The sequence below is a fragment of the Carya illinoinensis genome, chromosome 7, assembly GCF_018687715.1.
Source record: "Carya illinoinensis cultivar Pawnee chromosome 7, C.illinoinensisPawnee_v1, whole genome shotgun sequence".
Lineage (NCBI taxonomy): Eukaryota > Viridiplantae > Streptophyta > Magnoliopsida > Fagales > Juglandaceae > Carya > Carya illinoinensis.
The window spans coordinates 35,404,126-35,424,545 of record NC_056758.1 but is presented as its reverse complement, the minus strand read 5'-3'; the positions used below and the strand labels follow the sequence as shown (position 1 = coordinate 35,424,545).

General features: G+C 35.2%; 4 protein-coding genes, 1 long non-coding RNA gene and 3 other non-coding genes across 15 annotated transcripts; 3 read left to right on the top strand and 5 right to left on the bottom strand.

Annotated features, from left to right (window-relative positions):
* Positions 1-216: 216 nt before the first annotated feature.
* Positions 217-1,270, bottom strand: LOC122316682 (histone H3.3). The gene is made up of 4 exons (XM_043133397.1): positions 1,193-1,270; positions 993-1,069; positions 793-883; positions 217-682 (listed from the first exon to the last, which is right to left on the bottom strand). Exons 1-4 carry the CDS (start codon positions 1,262-1,264, stop codon positions 512-514), a joined length of 411 nt encoding a protein of 136 aa, XP_042989331.1. The 5' UTR covers positions 1,265-1,270; the 3' UTR covers positions 217-511.
* A 1,703-nt stretch (positions 1,271-2,973) lies between these two features.
* On the top strand, positions 2,974-5,376 carry LOC122316681. Of its 5 annotated transcripts, none has more exons than XM_043133391.1 (4): positions 2,974-3,305; positions 3,941-4,111; positions 4,294-4,349; positions 5,134-5,376. In XM_043133391.1, the coding sequence occupies exons 1-4, from the start codon at positions 3,210-3,212 to the stop codon at positions 5,183-5,185; spliced, it is 375 nt and encodes a 124-aa protein (XP_042989325.1). In that variant the 5' UTR covers positions 2,974-3,209; the 3' UTR covers positions 5,186-5,376. The 5 variants fall into 5 exon arrangements, with proteins under 5 accessions (XP_042989325.1, XP_042989329.1, XP_042989326.1 ...); XM_043133395.1 differs by having other exon boundaries at positions 5,124-5,376; XM_043133392.1 differs by having other exon boundaries at positions 5,073-5,376.
* A 3,271-nt stretch (positions 5,377-8,647) lies between these two features.
* Positions 8,648-11,885, top strand: LOC122315605 (protein BASIC PENTACYSTEINE6-like). 3 transcript variants are annotated; one of them, XM_043131617.1, is made up of 3 exons: positions 8,648-8,800; positions 10,214-10,375; positions 10,484-11,885. In XM_043131617.1, the coding sequence occupies exons 2-3, from the start codon at positions 10,307-10,309 to the stop codon at positions 11,426-11,428; spliced, it is 1,014 nt and encodes a 337-aa protein (XP_042987551.1). In that variant the 5' UTR covers positions 8,648-8,800; positions 10,214-10,306; the 3' UTR covers positions 11,429-11,885. The 3 variants fall into 3 exon arrangements, with proteins under 3 accessions (XP_042987551.1, XP_042987549.1, XP_042987552.1); XM_043131615.1 differs by having other exon boundaries at positions 10,210-10,375; XM_043131618.1 differs by having other exon boundaries at positions 8,671-8,800; positions 10,164-10,375.
* Positions 11,886-12,047: 162 nt separating this feature from the next.
* LOC122315606 lies at positions 12,048-13,853 on the bottom strand. Of its 2 annotated transcripts, none has more exons than XR_006244068.1 (2): positions 12,844-13,853; positions 12,048-12,503 (listed from the first exon to the last, which is right to left on the bottom strand). It is a non-coding gene; the product is annotated as an uncharacterized LOC122315606 (long non-coding RNA). The 2 variants fall into 2 exon arrangements; XR_006244067.1 differs by having other exon boundaries at positions 13,235-13,853.
* LOC122317650 lies at positions 12,689-12,770 on the bottom strand. The gene has a single exon (XR_006244573.1). It is a non-coding gene; the product is annotated as a small nucleolar RNA R38 (small nucleolar RNA).
* LOC122317658 lies at positions 12,884-12,975 on the bottom strand. The gene has a single exon (XR_006244581.1). It is a non-coding gene; the product is annotated as a small nucleolar RNA snoR20a (small nucleolar RNA).
* LOC122317657 lies at positions 13,195-13,273 on the bottom strand. The gene has a single exon (XR_006244580.1). It is a non-coding gene; the product is annotated as a small nucleolar RNA snoR64a (small nucleolar RNA).
* A 1,657-nt stretch (positions 13,854-15,510) lies between the features above and the next one.
* Positions 15,511-20,218, top strand: LOC122315603 (bZIP transcription factor 29-like). Its single transcript, XM_043131613.1, has 5 exons — positions 15,511-15,752; positions 15,958-17,209; positions 17,295-17,427; positions 17,508-17,592; positions 19,631-20,218. The coding sequence occupies exons 2-5, from the start codon at positions 15,966-15,968 to the stop codon at positions 19,900-19,902; spliced, it is 1,734 nt and encodes a 577-aa protein (XP_042987547.1). The 5' UTR covers positions 15,511-15,752; positions 15,958-15,965; the 3' UTR covers positions 19,903-20,218.
* The last annotated feature ends 202 nt before the right edge of the window (positions 20,219-20,420 follow it).

The following is a 20,420-nucleotide window of genomic DNA, read 5'->3' as shown; positions in this document are numbered from 1 at the left end:
TCGCACCGTAAAAGATCTTACATTGGAAAGAACATTCTTAGAACGATTGATATCACATCTTTATCCTATTATATATCATAATCCATTAGCTTAAATTTTCTTAAGAAATAACGACTTATTGATCGCCGAGAAAACAGGAAAAGCAAAGCTATCAAATATAAACCGCAAACCATGACCAATGACCACGACGATGGCAACACAAAAAAGTCGTACAAGTAAACTGGCAACAGAGAGTTGAGATCGTAGTTCACTAATCAACTTGAAAGCGTGGCGTTGCTCGAACATGCCTTTTTTCATCCGTTTTTAAGTCGATTGCCAGTGCTGAAAACACAACACGAACCACAACGAGAGGCACCGCAAAGAAATGTTCAAGAAACCTAGTTCATATAGAATTGTGGGCTTCAGCCAATGGCCAATTTCCTAATCTTTGAATACTGTACAAAATCAAAAGAAGTAAGCACGGCCTAATAAATGCAAAATCTAATATGCAAACATCGAACTCCTAATCCAACTAAGCACGCTCGCCACGGATCCTCCTAGCGAGCTGGATGTCCTTAGGCATAATGGTCACCCTCTTAGCATGGATGGCGCACAGGTTGGTGTCCTCGAAGAGACCCACCAGGTAAGCCTCTGCAGCCTCCTGAAGCGCCAGAACCGCATGACTCTGGAACCTCAAGTCCGTCTGTGGAATACAAATTCACAAAAACCGACTTCTCAATTTCCTTATAGAGGTCAGAAGAAAATAAAAGTGACATCCCAGAGGTTTCACGGGAGCCAATCATGATTACGAACCTTGAAGTCTTGAGCAATTTCACGAACGAGGCGCTGGAAGGGCAATTTGCGGATTAAAAGCTCGGTACTCTTCTGGTACTTACGAATTTCACTATTTTAAATATATGATAATGATATATCAGGGTTCGTAGATATAATGAATGACATGAAAATAAAAAAATAATAATAATAAAAAACTACATGTTCATATAACTATTTACCGAAGGGCAACAGTTCCGGGGCGATAACGGTGAGGTTTCTTGACTCCACCAGTAGTGGGTGCCGATTTCCTTGCAGCCTTGACATAATCACCCGAAGAGAAGTTTAGAAACGGACTCCAAAATAATGGAAAAACAGTTTTCCGTAAACAAAAATCCGTTCAGTTTCAAATATTGTCGCTTGAAAGTTCGGAGAAACAAACCTTTGTGGCGAGCTGCTTCCTCGGAGCCTTTCCACCGGTGGATTTGCGAGCAGTCTGCTTCGTACGAGCCATAAGTCTTCAGATGGGAGGCACGGAACAGAAAGATTCTGCTTATTTTAAAACGAAAGGCTTTAATCAAAGCCGATAAATTAAGATCCCGGTAGAAATCAACTTCGAGCACAGAAACCAGAAAGAAACATCTAGATCACGAAAAGAGGTTGAGGACGACAAGGAGAACTAGGGTTCGTACTTTGTACCTATCAGAAGCACAAATAGATGTGATCTGGAGTTTTGTGATGGATGCGTACAAGCACGAGGTTTTATATGAACGGGTTTAGAGGGGCCGAGGGGGAACGTGAGCTTCAAGGCTTCAACGGGCAAAAGGCATCGATCCGTGTGATACACTCTGATTGGTCTTCTAGTGGGCAAGCTCGTCTGCAATTGGTTCTACTTTATGAGATGAGGATTTCCAGCGTGTGTTTCTTATCAATTATTATTTTATAAGAATACCACATCTTTTAACATTAATTTTTGGAGAATGACACTTTCCCTATTGTTCATTTTATTTTTTAATATTTTGTTTTATGTAACAATTAAATAAAGAATTATTAGCTTATTAACTTTTTTAAAAATATTTAAAATAAAAAGTTAAAAAAAAAATGTGCAATTTGCATTGGGTCACACACCAAGTGGATAAACTTGGGAACACTTCACTACGAGGAAGATAGGTACTGAAATGAAATACTGGTAAACCAAAAGCAGCAGGAAAAAATGTCCAAGAAAAGAAATAAAAATATTTTAAAGTTGTGAAAAATATTTTCTACCCATAGGTAGTTACTGTAATTAAATGTAAGTTAAAAATTAAAATACAAAATTCCTTGAAAATGTACTTTTGACCTTCTTTTAAAAATTTTAAAGTAAAGTGTATTTTATATGAGCGATTGTGAATGCTCTTAAGAAAATAAAGAGGAATAATATGTGAATGAATTCATTATAAACATATTATTATAAAAAATAATAGATTTTATTAATAATTAGTTTAAGATGAATTTAATATTTTTATAAAAAATTAAAAAAATAATAGATTTGGTCAATATCAGTTTGAGATTGAGTTGAGAAATGAGATTGAGAGTGAACTCATATGTTTATTAACCGAATCTATTATTTTTCTAACTTTTTATAAAAATATTAAATTCACCTCAAACTAATTATTAATAAAATCTATTATTTTTTTAACTTCCTATAAAAATATTAAATCTATATCAACATCTTTAAATTTATCTCAATTGAATTTACAAAATATTATTATTTTACAATTGAATTTAACTTATATCAACATCTAAATATAACCTTAATTATGATTTAAAGCCTATTTGAAATTGCAGAAGGAGATCTAGAAAATGAGATAAAAAAAAGTCTAAATTACTTAACGAAAACACAAACATGCACTTAATTTAAATATAAAGTAATATTTGTTATCACAATCCAAACATGCATTTAATTTAATTATAAAAAAGGCATTTTAAAATTTATCCAGACTTCGAACATGCCTTATTTATTTTTATAAAATTCTTATTTCATTTCATTTTAATTATTATAATTTTTTTAAATTTTCATATAAAATAAAATAAATAATATAATTTTTTTAATCTTAATATAATTTTTTCAAATTTTAATATAAAAATAATATATTTTAATAATATTTTATTTAATTTAACTCAACTTACCTTTTTTATCTTTAAAAACAAACGAACTTATCTCTTCTTAAAAACAAACGAAGTGTTAAGTGTCAATAATAACGAGAGAGAGAGAGAGAGAGAGAGAGAGAGAGATGAATGCAGAAAGCAGAAAGCAGAAAGAACCAGTCCCTCACCCCAACCGAAAAAACTAGGGGGAAAGAATAGCTGGCAGTATCGAACCTGGGATCCACTTTTGCCAAGATCGGACGAGGGAGGTTTGAAGAAAGAAGGCTACCTCCCCGCACACGTTGGGCCGAAGGTCTGAATCTGATACTGTGATGGAGGGTAGAGAGAGGAAGGGCTACGCCTGGGCAATCTCAGCCGGAATTACGGCTGCTCTTGCTGCCATTTCCGCAAAGCTCTTCACCTCTCAGGTGCGTTCATTGATCGTTCTGGCTGTTTATACTATATAGTACGTTTTGCATCCAGTATTACCTCATTCCTTGCAGTGCCAATTTTATGTTTGATCTCATTTGCCGAATGGTTTAGACTAGCAAACCCCGTGGGTAATAAGGGAGACAAATCAACAAACACAAATTGGGCAGTAACGGCAACCGAATGCCAAAGACGAGGACCAAATTCACCGTTTAGAACACACAGGGTTAGCACAAACACTTTACAGTTCTCCCGGGGCGCCTGCGTAATATAGACATGTCCATTTCATATTCCATTACATAGACTATGCCTCTTGAAGACCACTCACAATTGTAAAAAACCGAACTAATTTCATCCTTGTGGGTGTGGGACTCCCTGCTATTACACAAGAAGAACAGGTTTTCTCTGCCAAACTAGTTCTTGCACACTTTCGCTTGCAATAACTAATTCTTGCAAACGTTAGTTACAGGATAATGTGAGACTGTCGCTTGCAAACTTTCACCTTTTGTTCTATAATGTTACCCAATGTTGATACTGATATCATACAATGATTAATTCTGCCATTTTTCTTTGTTCTATTTTTTCATTATTGCATTGATATCTCATATCTGACCCATTTCTTATTTCCGTGCAGTTTGTTAGATTTTCCATGGTCATATTATTTAATGCGACGATGTGGGGATGTTATGTCAACAGCCTTAAAGCTCTGTCTTCTCTACAAGCTACGGTAACAAACTTTGCTACCAACTTCCTCTCTTCTGGTCTAGCTGGATTTTTCTTGTTCGAGGAGGCATTGTCATTTCAGGTAAATCTATTAAATATGAAAAAAAAATATGGAATATGGCCGCCTTGATAAAAAATTGATTTTTTTTTTTTTTATAAAAAATTGGTTTTCAAAGAGTCTCTGGGTTTCTATTTAAGTTCCCTAAGTTTAATCGATATTTTGCCCTGTGCTTTAAGTTGATATACATCCAGTGCTAATTTCAGAATGCAAAAGCAGTCCTGATGCCCAAAGGGGAAAAGAAAGTCCCGGTACAAGGAAAGTAGGTGCTAGAGCTTCTTCTTTGTGAAAACCAGAGTTTTAGTTGTCTAGTATCACAAATTATGAATAGGCACCATGATACTTCTTTTATCATCTATGTAATTTCTGCCATCGTCAATTGCAATTGTGGAAGAAAATGATAGACTGCATGGTAATAACTGCGGAAAAGATTCAGAGTAGCTAGACAAAAGAAAACGAATGAAGAACAGAACTCCTAGACCAGGAGGAAGGTCGGATTGCCTTAGGTATCTATGTAGTTGCCACATATCTATCGATTTCCCATTCAAGAAGAGGCAAAATCCAGTATTGTCAATGAATAGTTATCATATCAGCATGCATTTAAGGCAATTGGTTATTTTAATATTCTCTTTCTACAATATTATGCTGCCAGAGACCTTGGTGTTCACCCCTCCCCATTTGGGGTTCTCTCGTGTTATGCTTAGATGGCACTTGGCATTTTGGCCGACAGTCCAAAATCACATCACTGTGGTGATTGATGATTACCTGAAAGATACCTAAGATGTCCGAGTTTTCAGCTTACTGGAGTTTTGGAACCGGTGCTGAAATGTGGACTTGCCAACTCTAGCTAATAGTTGCTTTTCTTTGGTCGGAGATTAATAATATTAATTAGTGATTGTCAATTCATATTGATTATTCTTCTTATTTGGTTTATTCTTTTGAAAAACATTAAGTGCAACACTAAGAGAGAATTTGGTATTAGCAGGCCTAAGGCGCTTAAATTGTTCGTGTTCTGATGAAAAGGTATGTCTGGTAGTGGTTTGCAGGTGCCCTGCTCATCATAATTGGCGTACTTGTACTCAGCAGGTCAAGTATTGAGATGAAGGAAAGCATAGACTAGAGGTTCAAATATTGACCCTGCAGTTACACTTTTCTCTTCTTGTTGACATTACGTTTCTTGTGGAACCATGCATTCTATGTTGAATTTGTAACGAAAAACAATCATTTATGTTTTTAAAAACATGTACATGTACCCTAACAATGTTGAAAAGGCTCTCATTTCAGCCTAATCCCACGGTTATTGCTATCCTTTCTTTTCATCCCTCTAGGCACAGGTGAAGGTTTGTTTATTTGCCTGGCTCATTATTTGAAGAGAAATGCTACGTTCACAAAGAGATTCACAAAATATTACCCCACAAATTGAATTTCTTTGTGTTTATCTTATTGGAATGGGATGTACAAGTCGGGCAGGGACCAATCAGATTATTTATAATCTTGGATTCTTTGTTATAAATTGATCATCGTGAGACTGTTATGTGTTGTTAATTTTTAGATTTGTACAATTAAATCTATCTTTGTTTTCGTGTTTAGAATTAAATGCAATGAAGTAATGTTACTTTTCTTCATAAAATATGACTTGGATAGGTGATTTGTTCCAACCAGAAAGGGTATATTGTGCTCTTCTGGTTTCCCCCAATTCTTGTTTTTAAGTTCTGGGTGGGACTCGCGTTTCGGTCTGGTCACTTGAAACAAGAGTCTTGGTTAAACTTGGATTGGGCTTTTTATCAATCTGGTCCCAGCTCAACGTGTGAAAATAAAAGCAAAAAAGCCAGAATAAGCAAAAAGACTGGAACGTATATTTGACTTTAAAGAACGCCGCGTGGAATTCTATCCCGGAGACTCGCTCTCTCGTCAATTAACAATAAAATATTTGTTTTAATTTTTTTAAAGTTATTCTGATTCCACAATAAGCTATTATGTATAAATAAGTTACATAATTTTATGTAATTACGTGAACATCTCATTTCTTATTATTACTTTTCTTTCATAACAATATAACTAGCATTGGTTTAAGCAATTTTTTTATTATTAATATGTCACATTTTGCATTTTGGCTAACTCATTCAAAACTTATTTTTATATTAGATTATTCATTTAATGTTGCATTTGGATAATGAGATGATATCAAATATTTTGTTAATAGTATTGAAAAAGTAATTAAAAAATAATAAATAGTAGTGAATTATTATCATAATACTCTAGTATCCAAACTAGTCTCATTATTTACTTATTATTATTTTTTTTTAATATTTATATTTTTGTATATCTATCGGTTGTATTTATTTTATCTAACGGTCATTTTTTTATTTAATTAACATTATTCTATCTAAAGGTTGTATTAATACATGGATATAAAAAAAGAAAAAAAAAAACGTCTATCCATGGCAATGATTTTAATACTGTAACACAGGTGTAAAAGAAATGGGATGTAAACGAATTCATCTCGAGATATCTTTTTTTCAAGCATTTTTTAAACCTTTTAAAAGCATTTTAAAAAAAATAACAAACTTATTAAAAATTACTTTATTAATTATTAAGTAAAAAAAATAAAATACATACAATCAATGACTTTTATCAGTGAGTTCCCTTGGTGGAAATATCATTTTTCAAATAAAAATAGGTCAAGAGAAAAAATAAATAGGATAAAGTTTGCCTGCAAGTTGCAACTACAAGTTCTATTGAACTACTATTGTAAAAATTCATCTGTCTAAGCCAATATCAATGCTTTACACTATATCCATCTATGTCAATATCAATGCTTCAAACAAGATGTAAATAAGCAATGATTCAATTTAATTTCGTGGGTATGTCATATATATTTACATAATATCATGTCTAGGCAGTTATCAACTGTCAACTAATTTTCATGACAGTTAATTTAATGACCAAAATTATAAATTTTGAAAATATTTAAATTTTTGGTACACATTCCATATTTATTGTTGTGGAGTTTCATTTATATTTGCTAGCTGTTAACTCCTCAAAAAGTATATCTAATAGGAAAATATTAATGGAGTCCCTCAAACTTATCGCTTATGTATTTTATTATTTATTTATTTATTTTATTTTATGATTAAGAAAATAATTATTAGTAAAATTATATTTTTATATTTTTAATGATTAAGAATGTTATAAAAACACTTAAAATAAAATAAAAATTAACAAAAATTTTATAAATAACGGTACATCATATGCTAAATGTTGGGCAGCCCGCTAGAATGATCCATATCCAATAATCGGTTGCTAATTAAATTTAACATTGGTTCAAAGATGAATTATTATTGAAAAATATAAATAATTAAATACCACTATAAGAGCATTCACATTGGCTTGGCCAAATGAGACGCTTGACCAAATTTTACATAATTTGGCTCAAAAATCCTTCACATTGGATTGGGTAAATCTAAAATAATTTGAACTTTTGCTACAGTGGTTAGCTAAAAATGGAAGACCACTACTCATTCATCAAATATTAAAATATTAATTTATCATTCTAAACAAATAAATTAAATTAATTAGATCAATATAATTAACATTTAACATTTAGAATATAATTATTATTAACATTTAATAATACTTTTTTGTAATATTAATTTAATATAATATAATTATTATTAACATTTAATAATACTTTTTTAAATATTAATTTAATCAGAATATAATTACTATTAACATTTAATAATACTTTTTTAATATTAATTTAATTAGAATATAATTACTATTAACATTTAATAATACTTTTTTGTAATATTAATTTAATATAATATAATTATTATTAACATTTAATAATACTTTTTATAATATCAATTTAATTAGAATATAATTATTATTAACATTTAATAATATTTTTTTAATATTAATCTAATTAGAATATAATTATTATTAATATTTAATTGGTAGAATTACAAAATGTGAAAAAATAAATTAAATAAAAAATTTATTAATTTAATAATATTTTATTATTATATAGAAAATAAATGATTAATCTAATATAGAGATTAAATTTTGATGAAATAGATAAATATAAAAAAATATTAATATTAATTAAATTTAAAAATAAATTTGATCAAACTAATGTCAATGCTCTAACTTCCATACTTCACGGAATTTAAAAACATGGTTGCCTAATTTTGCAGCACGTGGCGAAGGGAATCCTTAAAAATTATCTTGTATTTTATGTCAGGCACGCATAAGGTGAAGGAAAAGTCTCCTTTATTTATGCCAGAAAAATAAGAAAATTGTACTCTCAAGTCTCAGGTAATAAAATAAAATAAAAAGAGCAGTGCAAAGAAAAAAATATCGTCAGATGCATTCGGCGTGTAATTGATTATACAGAATAAATAATTTTTTTTTTTTATATTTAAAAAAATCTACATGAATTATAAAAAGTTATAAAATTAATTTTTTTTTTATATAGATCTTGTATTAATTTTTTTTTTATAGCCGACTGCATCTATCGACTGTAAAAAGTATTTCTCAATAAAAATGTAGTGAGGGACAGGTAAAACCGCTCCCCCAGCTGAAAAGTGGGTTTAGCATCCCTTTCCCAACTGTGTCCTCCCCAAATTTTTTCTCTCTATTTTTAACTTTCTGGATTTTTAGGTACCCGAAGTCTCCGTTCCTCTTCCGATTCTCTTGCTCTTACTTCTCCAGGTAAAGCTTCTCGCTTTTTTTAATTCTTGTAGTGATTTGATTTTCTTCGTCCGATTATTAGTACTGTTTCCACTGCTACTTAGTGCCAAGTTTGTGCAGCTTGTTTCTTGAATTGGTGTTTCTGTAACACTTTTCGAGCAGTAGACACTGATTTTGGTGATTTCTGTTCCCTGTGCTGGTGGCAATCGATGTTAAGCTGTGCGAATGATGATTTAGGTTCAGGAGGTGTTTTTTTTTTTCTATTACTCTGCTTGGTTGGGCTGTTTTTGCATATATTACATCAAAGAAATGCGTATCTTTAATTTTCTTTTAATTATTGCTTACAAGTCCGTACTGTTGAGGTAATATTGAGTATCAAACTTGGACGTAGTACTCTGTAGGTGATCTTGTGGATTAAACTAGGATTGGGTGACATTAAATTGATATGGACATGCTGTGATGATTCTTTCTATTGTTTCATTGGCTGCTCTTACTGCCATCATCTTTTTGGTTCCCAAGAAGGACTGAAGCTTTTTTACATGACAAATGCCATGATCGATTTGATTTGGTTTTTAAGAATTAAACAAAAGGGCCTAGAAGTGTAAGAACATACTGCAAAGTAGGCAATCCTTGACTCTTTCATCGGAGCCACAACATGTTATATTTTGAACTGAAGCATGGTGAAAACGAGGGCTCTGCATGAGAGAATGCATTTATCCAAGAACATTATATACAAAGTGCATCCGTATCTTCTTTTCATGATCATTACCATTATATAATATAACCAAAAATATGTTGTGCAATCATGTTTCATAACATTTCAACATCATGCCACACTGTATTTTTGTAGGCTCAGCGTTTATTCTCCAGAAATTCACATACCTTCTGTGACTGATTAGTTATTTAAACGTGCTTAGTCGGATTAGTGCTAAGAATTAGCATGTACTTTTGTTCAAAGACGTCATCCGAATTTGCATACCTTCTCTATGCACTTTAGGGCTGTTGTAACTTATTATACTTTTAGCTTAACATCTTTGCTTGCTTCTTGTTTTAGCTATGGTTCATTTCAACATCATTTTCATTTGATGAGCTTTCGTGCATCTGATTTCTCATTTCCATCTTCGAGTATTCTTTGTATATAGGTGATCATCAATATTGTCTTGCGTATATTCATTGTTCGCTTTTTGCATCTTGTGGATCATTGTTTGATGGAAGCATGTGGGTCTTAAGCTTTGGATTTATACATGATTTCTAGTTTTCCTCCTTGAGGGGTTTCTAACTTTCTAGTCCTTATGTCCACCTGCTTATGGTTCTGTAATTCAAATCTGTGTGTGCGCGCGCGTGCTTGCTCAAATCTGTTGTGTATGAGTGTATCTGCACACAGGCAAACCATAAATAAACTATGAACGGTTTTATCTCTTTGCTTCAAGATAGAGGATCTGTAGCCTGGACAAGGGTCATGCTCGATTGACTGAGACTTGGTGCTTACAAAAGAGGTTTGAAACTATTATCACAATTACTGCTCAGATGGATGACGGAGGGCATCGTGAAAATGGAAGACACAAAGCAGACCAGTATAAATCAGCTCAGGGTCAGGTATGAGAAAGAATTTGCTACAGATTATACAAAGAACTATAGGAATGAGCACATCTTTCTTTTTGAATTCCTGATGTGATAGATATGCAAATGCTGTTGTTGTTGCAGTGGTTGATGCAACATCAGCCATCAATGAAGCAGATAATGGCCATTGTAGCTGAAAGAGATGCAGCTCTTCAAGAACGAAATTTGGCCCTTTCTGAAAAAAAGGCAGCTATTGCAGAACGAGACATGGCAATTTTGCAACGAGATACAGCAATAGCAGAACGGAATAATGCCTTATTGGAACGGGACAATGCCTTTGCCACTCTTCAATATCGGGAAAACTCCTTGAGCAGTGGCAATATGTCCTCATGCCCACCAGGATGCCAAATCTCACGAGGGGTGAAGCACATCCACCATCCCCAACAGCACGTTCATCATTTAGCCCACATGGGTGAGGCTTCTAACAATACAAGGGATATGCACACAAGCGATGGAGTTGCAGCATCACAAGTTGAGTCTGAGACTGCCAAGTCACGACGAGCTAAACGAACAAAAGAGACCAAGGGGATGACAACTGCAAGCAAGGCTTCAAAACCTACAAGGAAAATTAAGAGCGAGAGTGATGACTTGAATAAAATCATGTTTGGAAAGTCACAAGAGTGGAAGGGTGGGCCGGAAATGGCTGTTGGAGGTGATGATCTGAACAGACAGTCTGGGGCTGCAAAGTCTGATTGGAAGGGACAGGACCTGGGGTTGAATCAGGTTTCATTTGATGACTCAACCATGCCTGCACCAGCATGCTCCTGCACTGGAACCCTAAGGCAGTGTTACAAATGGGGAAATGGGGGGTGGCAATCTTCATGCTGCACAACAACCCTGTCAATGTATCCTCTACCAGCTGTGCCCAACAAGCGGCATGCCCGAGTCGGTGGGCGAAAGATGAGCGGAAGTGCCTTTAACAAGCTTATCAGCCGCCTTGCAGCAGAAGGCCATGATCTGTCGAATCCCGTTGACCTGAAAGACCACTGGGCCAAGCATGGGACAAATCGCTACATAACAATCAAGTAGACTAGTAAGTTTTAATGGAATGGAGTTATAGGATAATAGTTGAACAGCTAATGATGAGTAGGTATCCATCTTCTACTATTTTTCCTTTCAGCCTTGGAGTAAGAGAGAGAAATTGATAATTGGCACAAACGAATGAGCTTGTTAATTAGCCCTGCCAGTTTACGCTTCCTGCAGAAAATCAGCATTCTCTGTTTGTTGTCTATGTAACCTATTCTGTCCGCATCAATAAAGAACGAAAGCCTCCTCATCTACCTCCTAGGTCTCGCCTAAACTACCTTGGTTTAGGACTAGTGATTAGTCGCCCATGTGATCTATCGGAGTCGAGTCTAGATTTGTTGTGGAGCTTGCACTCTTGAATGAAAAGCGTCGGTCTATAACTTATTTTTTTAATCGATATGGATATGTTTTGGAATGTGTACAGTGAATAATAAGTTCAAACAATGACAATTTTTAATTACGAATTGAGTTCTGAAGATGCTCCTACCGGGCAGTGAAAGAGTGTGTCAGACGGGAAGGGAGGGGGAGGGGATGATATAGAAGGAGCTCTCTCTCTCTCTCTCTCCGTGTTCAAAATTTAAGAGTCAGAATAAATGGTTTCAGCTTTTCAAATAGAAGCCAATTTTCATCCGCTGAAGGTAGTATTCATTTCCCCAATCAAATGCCAATAATAGAATATATTTTCGAGAAATACATTTCAAATAACAATTACTACCATGGAACCCAATAAGTGGAAGTCTCGACATTATTTGGCTTATGTGCGTCTCTCTTGAAATTCTACATATCGCACGGCAGATATCCTTTCCCTACCATTCACCAATTGACACATAAATTGTATGCACATTTCCAAAAACTGAAACAATGGAACCATTTTAACCCAGTAATCATCCCTTCTTAAATGCCCAAAGCTTTCGCATTGATCGGTCGGTCATCATTCTAAAGACCTACATATTCACAACTGGCTTGTGTTATACAGCACCCCAGATTCTATTTACAACAAATTCTGATAATAGGAGGAAATATGGGCGGAACATCGACCGACCGATCCCGTGGATTTCACCGTGTTAGCATCAAGACTCTGAGAGAAAGAAAAGATGCATTCATAACTGCGAATGTTCATGAAGAACAGATTCAAGAATCTGACCAGACAATGAATAGAACCACAAATCATTCAAAATATTTTAGTTTGAATAATAGAATCACAAGGGGTAGAAGGATTATATAACATGCAAATTTATGGAAATGACTACATAAAGCCCTACAGTGTGTGTCAGATTACAAACTGTCAGCACAAATGCATCAGACAGGGATAACTGTAAAAATTATATCCTCATCATTCACAACACTGTAGATCCGATTTATCTAACAAATTATGATCATGAATTTCAACACTTTTTAAAAAGGACGAACTCTCTTACCCGCAACACGATATATGCAAATGTATGGACAAAAAACAGAGCCTCAGACCGTCCTAGTTCATGATTTTCGACAAGTTTACAAGTTTACCATTAACTTGCATTTCAGTCGATTTCAAGATCTTCATCATTGGCTATTTACCAACAACTATAACAAAAAGAATTATAATATAAATGTGTGACCAGCAACTATTTTATGAGGTCGGAATTCATGAATACAACCGTATGCTTCATGAGTTTCCTTACTCGTAGATGATATAGGGAAAAGAAAATGAAAACATTAAAAACACCAGAACTAAAAAATATAGCGAAACAGTGCGAAAGATAATTGAAATGAATATTAGAGAAAGAGAGGCATCAGATCTTCCTATTCAAAATTGTTGGATCATCATACCCAAAATCAAAGTTCGAGCATTCTAACAATCAAGAATCTTCGTCATTTGCCCTCCCCAATATAATCATATGTGTATATATAAACACAAAACCTACGAACTAGGGCGAAATATAAGCTTAAGAATGAGCGCAAGAAGGTGAGGAACTGAAGAGCGAAGCGAGGCAAGCTTAAAAGGTAAGGAGGAGACGGCGATTTATAGAAGATTTAGCTAGGGTTTTCCGGGACGGCTAAAGTGACTTGCAGGCTAGGTTTAAAAAGTGGCTCGACGTTAGGCCTTCTAGAGGTAGACATATTCAATAGTTTGCTGGGTGATGGAAAAATCGTCACAGACAAATAGTGTGATAACATCTCCTGTTAGTCGGTGAAGCATTTGGTGGCCGAGATATCACCCCTTTGGGTTCGGATATATGGACCTATAGGTTAAGACAAGGGAGAGAAAGCATTGGGTTTTTGTGAACTGGGGCCGAGAAAGAGAGGGGATCGGAAAGCAAACTTTAAAACCAGTGCGGTGCCTCAATGGGCCTCGGGTTCAAATTCGAACAGCCCGCCCATAACTTAAACCTGCCCCAATCAAGGGAGCCCATCGTCAAGTTTTGGTAACCTGAATATATTTGGTGCATGATTTACTAATAAACAGCTGTTAGAGATCTGAAAAAAATTTATAAATTGATGTGGCACGGTGTTAGTGTATCATGTCAATTTAATTTTTTTTTCATTTCCCCGCTCCCCTCCTCACACCTTCCCGCACTCCCTTTTCTAAACCCTCAAGACCCCATCTCTCTAGCCCAATGCCGTCGCAGCCTAGCCATCGTCCTCGCACCTCATGATGCGGCATTGCCCCTCACTGGCAAGACAAGGACGTCGTCATCGTTACTCCTCAACAGCAGGTTCTCTCTCTGTGTCTCTAGGAAAGGAGAATAATAGGTGGTTTTTTTGGAATTGGTGGGAGAGGAAAAAAAAAATACTTAACCGACATGGCGCATTGGTACTCCACGTTAGTTTATTTTTAGTATCCCTAGTGTTTTTCCTACTAATATCCTATAATTATCCTATAATGAATAAATAAATATAAATGTTTTAATTAGAAAATAATTTTATAAAAATAAATTTATAAATATAATTTATTTTTATTATAAATTATATTTAACATATTATATAAAATCATATCAATTTATAAATTTATATTTACTAAATTTTTACGTAAATGTAAAAACTCTTATAATAAAATGAATAATTACTATTTAATAACCATTTATTGTCAATTGACTTCCTTAAAAATATTAGAAAATTTTGAAACATGGCTTTTCATCTGATTGGGATTTTAAATAAGGACGGTGTTACAGGCACCATTGGTGGCTCCCGCTGGGAATCACCGCCTGGCAAAAAAAAAATTGTAATTTTGTTTTTTTTTTTCAAATCATTTTTTAATATTTTAAAAAAATATAACAAATTTATAATAATATTAAAAAAAATTCTTAATCATTAAGGAAAAAAAAGTAAAAAATAAAAAATAAAATGGAGCAGTAAGCTCCAACGGGATCGGGATCCCCAACATTTTCCTTTAAATAATCACTTTCCATCTATTAAAAAGTTGAAAGGTATCGCTTCTCAAAACTAAAAATTAAAATATATAATTTGAGCCAAATAGAAGACGGACACATTATGAAATCACCATATGCACAAAATATGGTAGTCTAATGCATTTTAATATATATTACCAAAATATGAAAGTCCATAGCTTGTGATGGAATACCTTTGAAAAATGAAGGGGTGTGTATGGAAAAGGATATGGCTCATTAATTTAAAAAGAAAAGTTCTATCGCTTACAATTATTTTTATATATATTTTATATATTTTATTGATATGATTGATTAAAATAATTATTTTATATTATAAAAATAATATAATTATTAATATTAATAAAATATATAAAAAAATACGTAAAAATAATTATATATATAAATTTAGCATAAAAAATATTTTTAAGTAAATAAAAAAAACCAGAATAAGCTAAATAAATCCTTAAATATGTAGCCGCCAAGACAAGCTGGCCGTCTGAACACTTTGCAACAGTGCACCGACTTAGGCCGGCTCGGTCTTTTTTTTTTAAAAAGTATCTCATCCTCGAGATTAAAGGCGGAGATAAAGGAAAGAAAGAAAGACCCTAACGTGACGGCGTCATCGACACGAAAGCATATGATTATGAAACCGCGTTTTAATTTACCCAAAAAAATAATAATAAAAATGACCGAAAACAAAGCCGTCCATACAAGGATACATATATTTATGTCCGAGAGAGAGAAAGGACAAGAAAGCTTGTGTCCCTAGCGGCAATATTTCTGAGTTCTTCGAAGTGTAGCCCAAGGCCTACTCCCCCGTGATTGTGGATATCACCGCCACAGTTGCCCGATAAACTCGGTCGCGGTCTTCGATAACTGTCTGCCCGTGCTTTCGAGGTTGTCTTGCTCGTCTTCCGCCATTCACTGAGGTCTGTGTCGAGTCTATTCCACTGAAACAGGTAGGGTCTATCTATGACCATGACAATAACGATGATGACCGTGTGTATGATCACGCAGTCATGTTCTTTTGTCTAGTTTCCTGATCATTGGGTTTCAGTTGATTAGTACGAGTTTTTGTTGGTGTGTGCTTTAGAGGTTTGTTTCATTACCATATCCGTTAGTATTAGGGTTTTTTATACTTATTAAAAGGGTTTAGCATAACAGAGAGGGAGATGGGCGGTGCTGATGATAGTGGAAGTGCTATGCAAGTGGAGCTTCAATCTGCATTTGGATTGAAACCAAAGAATCAATTGGATGTGCAAAATTTCAATGCGTCTCAAATGGGTTTTCCAGTGCGTCATCTACCGCAAAATTCGAGTCCTGGAGGTAGTGAGAATGGTAATAAGAGATCTGGTATACCACCCTCGCATCCGAATAACACCGCTTCTTCGCCTCAGTTTCCCCAGTTTATGGGGTCCCGCCCCGCTTCACGACAACAACCGGGTTCTCAGAGTTTAAGCCCGGGGCCTTCCCATTCCAGGTCTTTATCTCAACCCACGTTTTTTGCGCTTGATAACTTGTTGCCCCCTTTGAGCCCTTTGCCTTATCGTGAGCCCTCGATGAGCTCGCTCTCTGATCCAATCTCGACTGATTTGTCTATGGAAGAAAGTGCTGTTAATTCTCATTCCCTGCCACTTCCTTTGCCTGTAAACGGACATAATGCATTTCGGGTAGGTGAGGGCCTTCCTCCTCGTAGAGGGCACCGGCGCTCCAACAGTGATAGTATTCCATTAGGATTTTCAGCCATGATTCAGTCTTCACCTCAATTGATTCCCATTGGAAGTCGGGGAGTTTTAGACCGGTCGGTTTCTGTCAGAGAGAATTCTGGGGTGGACAAGCCAATCCAGTTGATGATGAAGGGCGAGTTGAAGAGGGATAGGGATGGCAATAACATTGCTGATGGAACAGCCGAAGGGAAATCTGAAGGAGAAACCGTTGATGACTTGTTTAATGAAATCATGAATCTGGACAATATTGATAAAATGAACTCATCTGGTACAGAGGAAAAGGATATGGATAGCAGAGTCAGTGGCTCGAAGACAAATGGATGTGATAGCAGTGATAATGAGGTGGAAAGTCGTGTAAATGGCTACCCAAACAGTTCTAGTGTTGCTAATGAGAATAGAGAAGGAAAGAGAATTGCTGGCGGAGACACGAAGCCCACTGTTCGACACAATAGAAGTGTTTCAATGGATAGTTATATAGGAAACTTGCATTTTGATGATGAGTCAGCAAAGCTCCCACCCATAGGAACTAGAATGGGCCAACACTTACCTATCAGTCCCATTGATGGAAACGCAAATAAGTTCTGCGTGGAGTTTGGAAATGGCCACTTCAGTGAGGCTGAACTGGAAAAGATCAGGGAAAATGCGAAACTGTCTGAGATTGCATCATCAGACCCGAAACGTGCCAAGAGGTGTTTTTTCTCCCTTTTATCTGTGTATTATTGGCAATCATTGTGCCCTTGAGTGAATTTTCTCATTTCTGATTTTCTGATGCAGGGTTTTGGCTAATCGTCTGTCAGCTGCTCGTTCCAAGGAGCGAAAGATGCGTTACACTGCAGACTTAGAACAAAAGGCACAAACCCTACAGACAGAGAACACTACATTGTCTAATGAGCTTACAAAGTTACAGGTGGGTATCTAGTAATGAACTTAATTTATAATTGATATTAGTTATATTCTCTTGGTTTTAATTTCCATTTTATTATCTAGAGAGAGTCTCTCGCACTTAAGAGTGAGAACAATGAGTTGAAATTCCGCCTTCAGGCCATGGAACAGGAGTCAAAGCTCAAAAATGGTATGCATACTTTTTCTTCTGCTCCATGTAATTTAGTCAGCTGAAGCAAACTATGATTTATTAGCAAATATGGTTTAGCCCAAGTACACAAGGAGTATTATTCAAGAAGTTTTATTCATAGAAGTAGGCAAAGCCCAAGTACACAGGGAGTATGCATGAGTAACCTAATTAGAGTTTAGCAAATATGCCATCTACTTCTAGTGGGGGCTCTTCTAACTCGAAATTATGGTATGTTAGACTAGGTTGTAGAGAGGCTTCTTCTGTTGCCTTTCTCCTAATTTAGGTTATTGATATTTTGACGAAATCCCACCCCCTTCCCCTGAAACCAAAACAAGAAGATATTTTGATTTAGCTGAAAGCTGTCTCATTCTTCTGTTACGAAATGTGCTTGCTTGACCCTAGCTTCTCATTTCACTTTACCCATTCCTCCTTTTACCACATAAGTATACAAAAACTTCCAACTCTGATGATGTAATTTTTACTATTGATCTTTTACCCATTTTGGCAGTATTGAAGCTGCTTGGGAACTACATTAACTGATTATTTTGGCTGTATACAGTATCCAAATATGTCTTTTTTTTTTAAAAAAAAATATATATAAGTACAGTATCCAAATATGTATCACAGATTATTTTAATTTTATTATTTTTTACTCCGTATGGATTGTTCAATCTCTTCTTCCAGGCTCTATCAACTCCTTGACATATATGCTAGTGGAAACATAATTGACCTAGATTCAAATAAACATAGGCAAAGTAGGATTTAGTTGCTTCATTTTGTACTGGGACTCTTATATACAAGGGGGGTAAGTTTAATATATATAATTTTCTTAAAGTTTTTGGCACAGAGAAGGAAAAGAAACCCTAAAGTTAAGATGCCCTTCTATCTGTGAGTAAATCAGAAAACAAATAAATCAGGAATCAATCTAAGAGGCTTCTCAAGTGCTTGATCAGCGTCAGTAAAAGTGTGCCTAGGAATGCTTTAAGTGCCTCTCTAAAAAAATTTAATACTTCCAAGTTCAAATCTCAGTGAGGCTCACATCTAGCACCTTGATGCTAAAGCTTCATAGAAGAGGCTGAAGTTAAGAACAAAAATGTGTGTTTTCTTTTACGAAAGTTCAAGGCAGAAACAAACATGCCCAATTTTGCTTGTAGAGTCCATAGTTTTTATTTTTATTTTTATTTTTGTTGCTTTGTCGTTTTTACATGAGAAGAAAGTACATTAGGAACTTGAAACTTTAGTAAGCAGAAGAAAGTTGAAACCTTTAACTCTGTTTCTAGTATGTCTAGCGCAGCTGTTTTCCTTCTAATCGGGTAAAAGGTTGTGTGATTGAGTGATTAATCCCAACTTATGTAAGATTTCACCTGACTTTACAATTTAATTATGAAGTGCAAAAAAGTGCAATTCGTATCAAATTACTTTATTATCCCTGTACAGGTGTGATAATTTCCATAAGCACTTTACTCCCCCTCATGCCTGGCTTTACACTTAAGATCCAGGATACACGACTGCTTAATTACATTAGTTTGATGCAACTTTAAGATGCTGTTCGAGCAGTTCACAGGCTTGTAAACTTTCACGTTGCAATGGAAATTCTTTTGCTCGATGATGGTAGTTTGTCTGGAAAAATAATGATGGGGCATGGGATGTGTATTGTGCATCTCCCAAATCGTCAAGATATAGATTGTTTTTTGTCATTGCTACATTAACTTATGCTTCTAAGCCAATTGAAACTTTTACTAGGGATAACCGGATGAAGTTCCCCAACTTTTTTTTTCCCAGTTTGCATCAGTATGTCTCAAACGAGGATATCTATTACATGGGGCTTTGATACGAGTCATTAAAGTTGCACGGGTTCAGTTTGTTGCTCATCTTGCATTTATTGATATGTACTATCCTAATTTCTCTCATCCTGAGGATTTTAATGGGGTTGTTTAATATATCATCTTTTGATATTTGTTGCTATGGTACCTAATTCCTAATAGCTTTAGGGCTGCATTTGGGCTAAGATATTTGTCTGTTTTGTCTTGACTCCCAGCTTTAAACGAGGCCTTGACCACGGAAGTTCAGCATTTGAGGCTTACTGCAGCAGAATGCGGCGGGGAGGGCTACCTTGCAGACTGCATGGCCCAGCAGCTTTCCATTAATCAACAGGTGTTCCAGCTGCAGCATCCCCTACAAACACAGCTTTACCATTTGCAGCAGCAGCAGCATGTACTTCAACATCAGGCACAACTGCAGCCTCATCACAATGGACTACAGCCCCAGCTGCAGAATGATGATGCTGCTGAGCAAGAGCGAAAACCATAGGTTGCCCCTCTTCAACTTGTCTATTCAAACTGCTTGGGGTCCTAGCTTTTGAAATAGCTCATTAGAAGGGAAAAAAGAAAAAAGAAAAAAAGGCTTTTGAAATAGCCTTACTATGAAATAAAGGTTGTGTGCCATCGTATATAAGCTTCTATAAATCTTTCAATGCATAAAATCGTTTATTTGATTGAACCTGGTCATTTTATAATTGGTTGGTTACGTTCAGATGTAAAAAATTGAAGTTTTGGTCACTTTTAGATCTACTCATTACATTCTATTGGGCAATATATGGCTGCATTTCCGGCTTGTTGACCATAAATTATATCGTTTTAGAATCATGTTCGCAGCAAACTCCATTCTTATTTTGTGTTTCTCATTTTCTATTTGGAATACCAAATTCTGCAATTAAGTATTCGATCAAATTAGTTTTGTATTTTAATATAACTGCCCAACTCGAACGGAATCCGTGACCCAATTGCATTCCCCGTCATAATTTTCTGTTAGCCACGATGTTTACAGAC

Excerpts from the sequence above, each read along its gene's own strand:
- LOC122316682 (XM_043133397.1), bottom strand. The coding sequence starts at position 1,264 with ATGGCTCGTACGAAGCAGACTGCTCGCAAATCCACCGGTGGAAAGGCT. Across the intron at positions 884-992 it reads CCCGGAACTGTTGCCCTTCG|TGAAATTCGTAAGTACCAGA; the intron begins GTAAATAGTTAT and ends TATTTAAAATAG. Across the intron at positions 683-792 it reads AAATTGCTCAAGACTTCAAG|ACGGACTTGAGGTTCCAGAG; the intron begins GTTCGTAATCAT and ends TGTATTCCACAG.
- LOC122316681 (XM_043133391.1), top strand. The coding sequence starts at position 3,210 with ATGGAGGGTAGAGAGAGGAAGGGCTACGCCTGGGCAATCTCAGCCGGA. Across the intron at positions 3,306-3,940 it reads CAAAGCTCTTCACCTCTCAG|TTTGTTAGATTTTCCATGGT; the intron begins GTGCGTTCATTG and ends ATTTCCGTGCAG. Across the intron at positions 4,112-4,293 it reads AGGAGGCATTGTCATTTCAG|AATGCAAAAGCAGTCCTGAT; the intron begins GTAAATCTATTA and ends TGCTAATTTCAG.
- LOC122315605 (XM_043131617.1), top strand. The coding sequence starts at position 10,307 with ATGGATGACGGAGGGCATCGTGAAAATGGAAGACACAAAGCAGACCAG. Across the intron at positions 10,376-10,483 it reads ATAAATCAGCTCAGGGTCAG|TGGTTGATGCAACATCAGCC; the intron begins GTATGAGAAAGA and ends TTGTTGTTGCAG.
- LOC122315603 (XM_043131613.1), top strand. The coding sequence starts at position 15,966 with ATGGGCGGTGCTGATGATAGTGGAAGTGCTATGCAAGTGGAGCTTCAA. Across the intron at positions 17,428-17,507 it reads ATGAGCTTACAAAGTTACAG|AGAGAGTCTCTCGCACTTAA; the intron begins GTGGGTATCTAG and ends TTTATTATCTAG. Across the intron at positions 17,593-19,630 it reads GGAGTCAAAGCTCAAAAATG|CTTTAAACGAGGCCTTGACC; the intron begins GTATGCATACTT and ends CTTGACTCCCAG.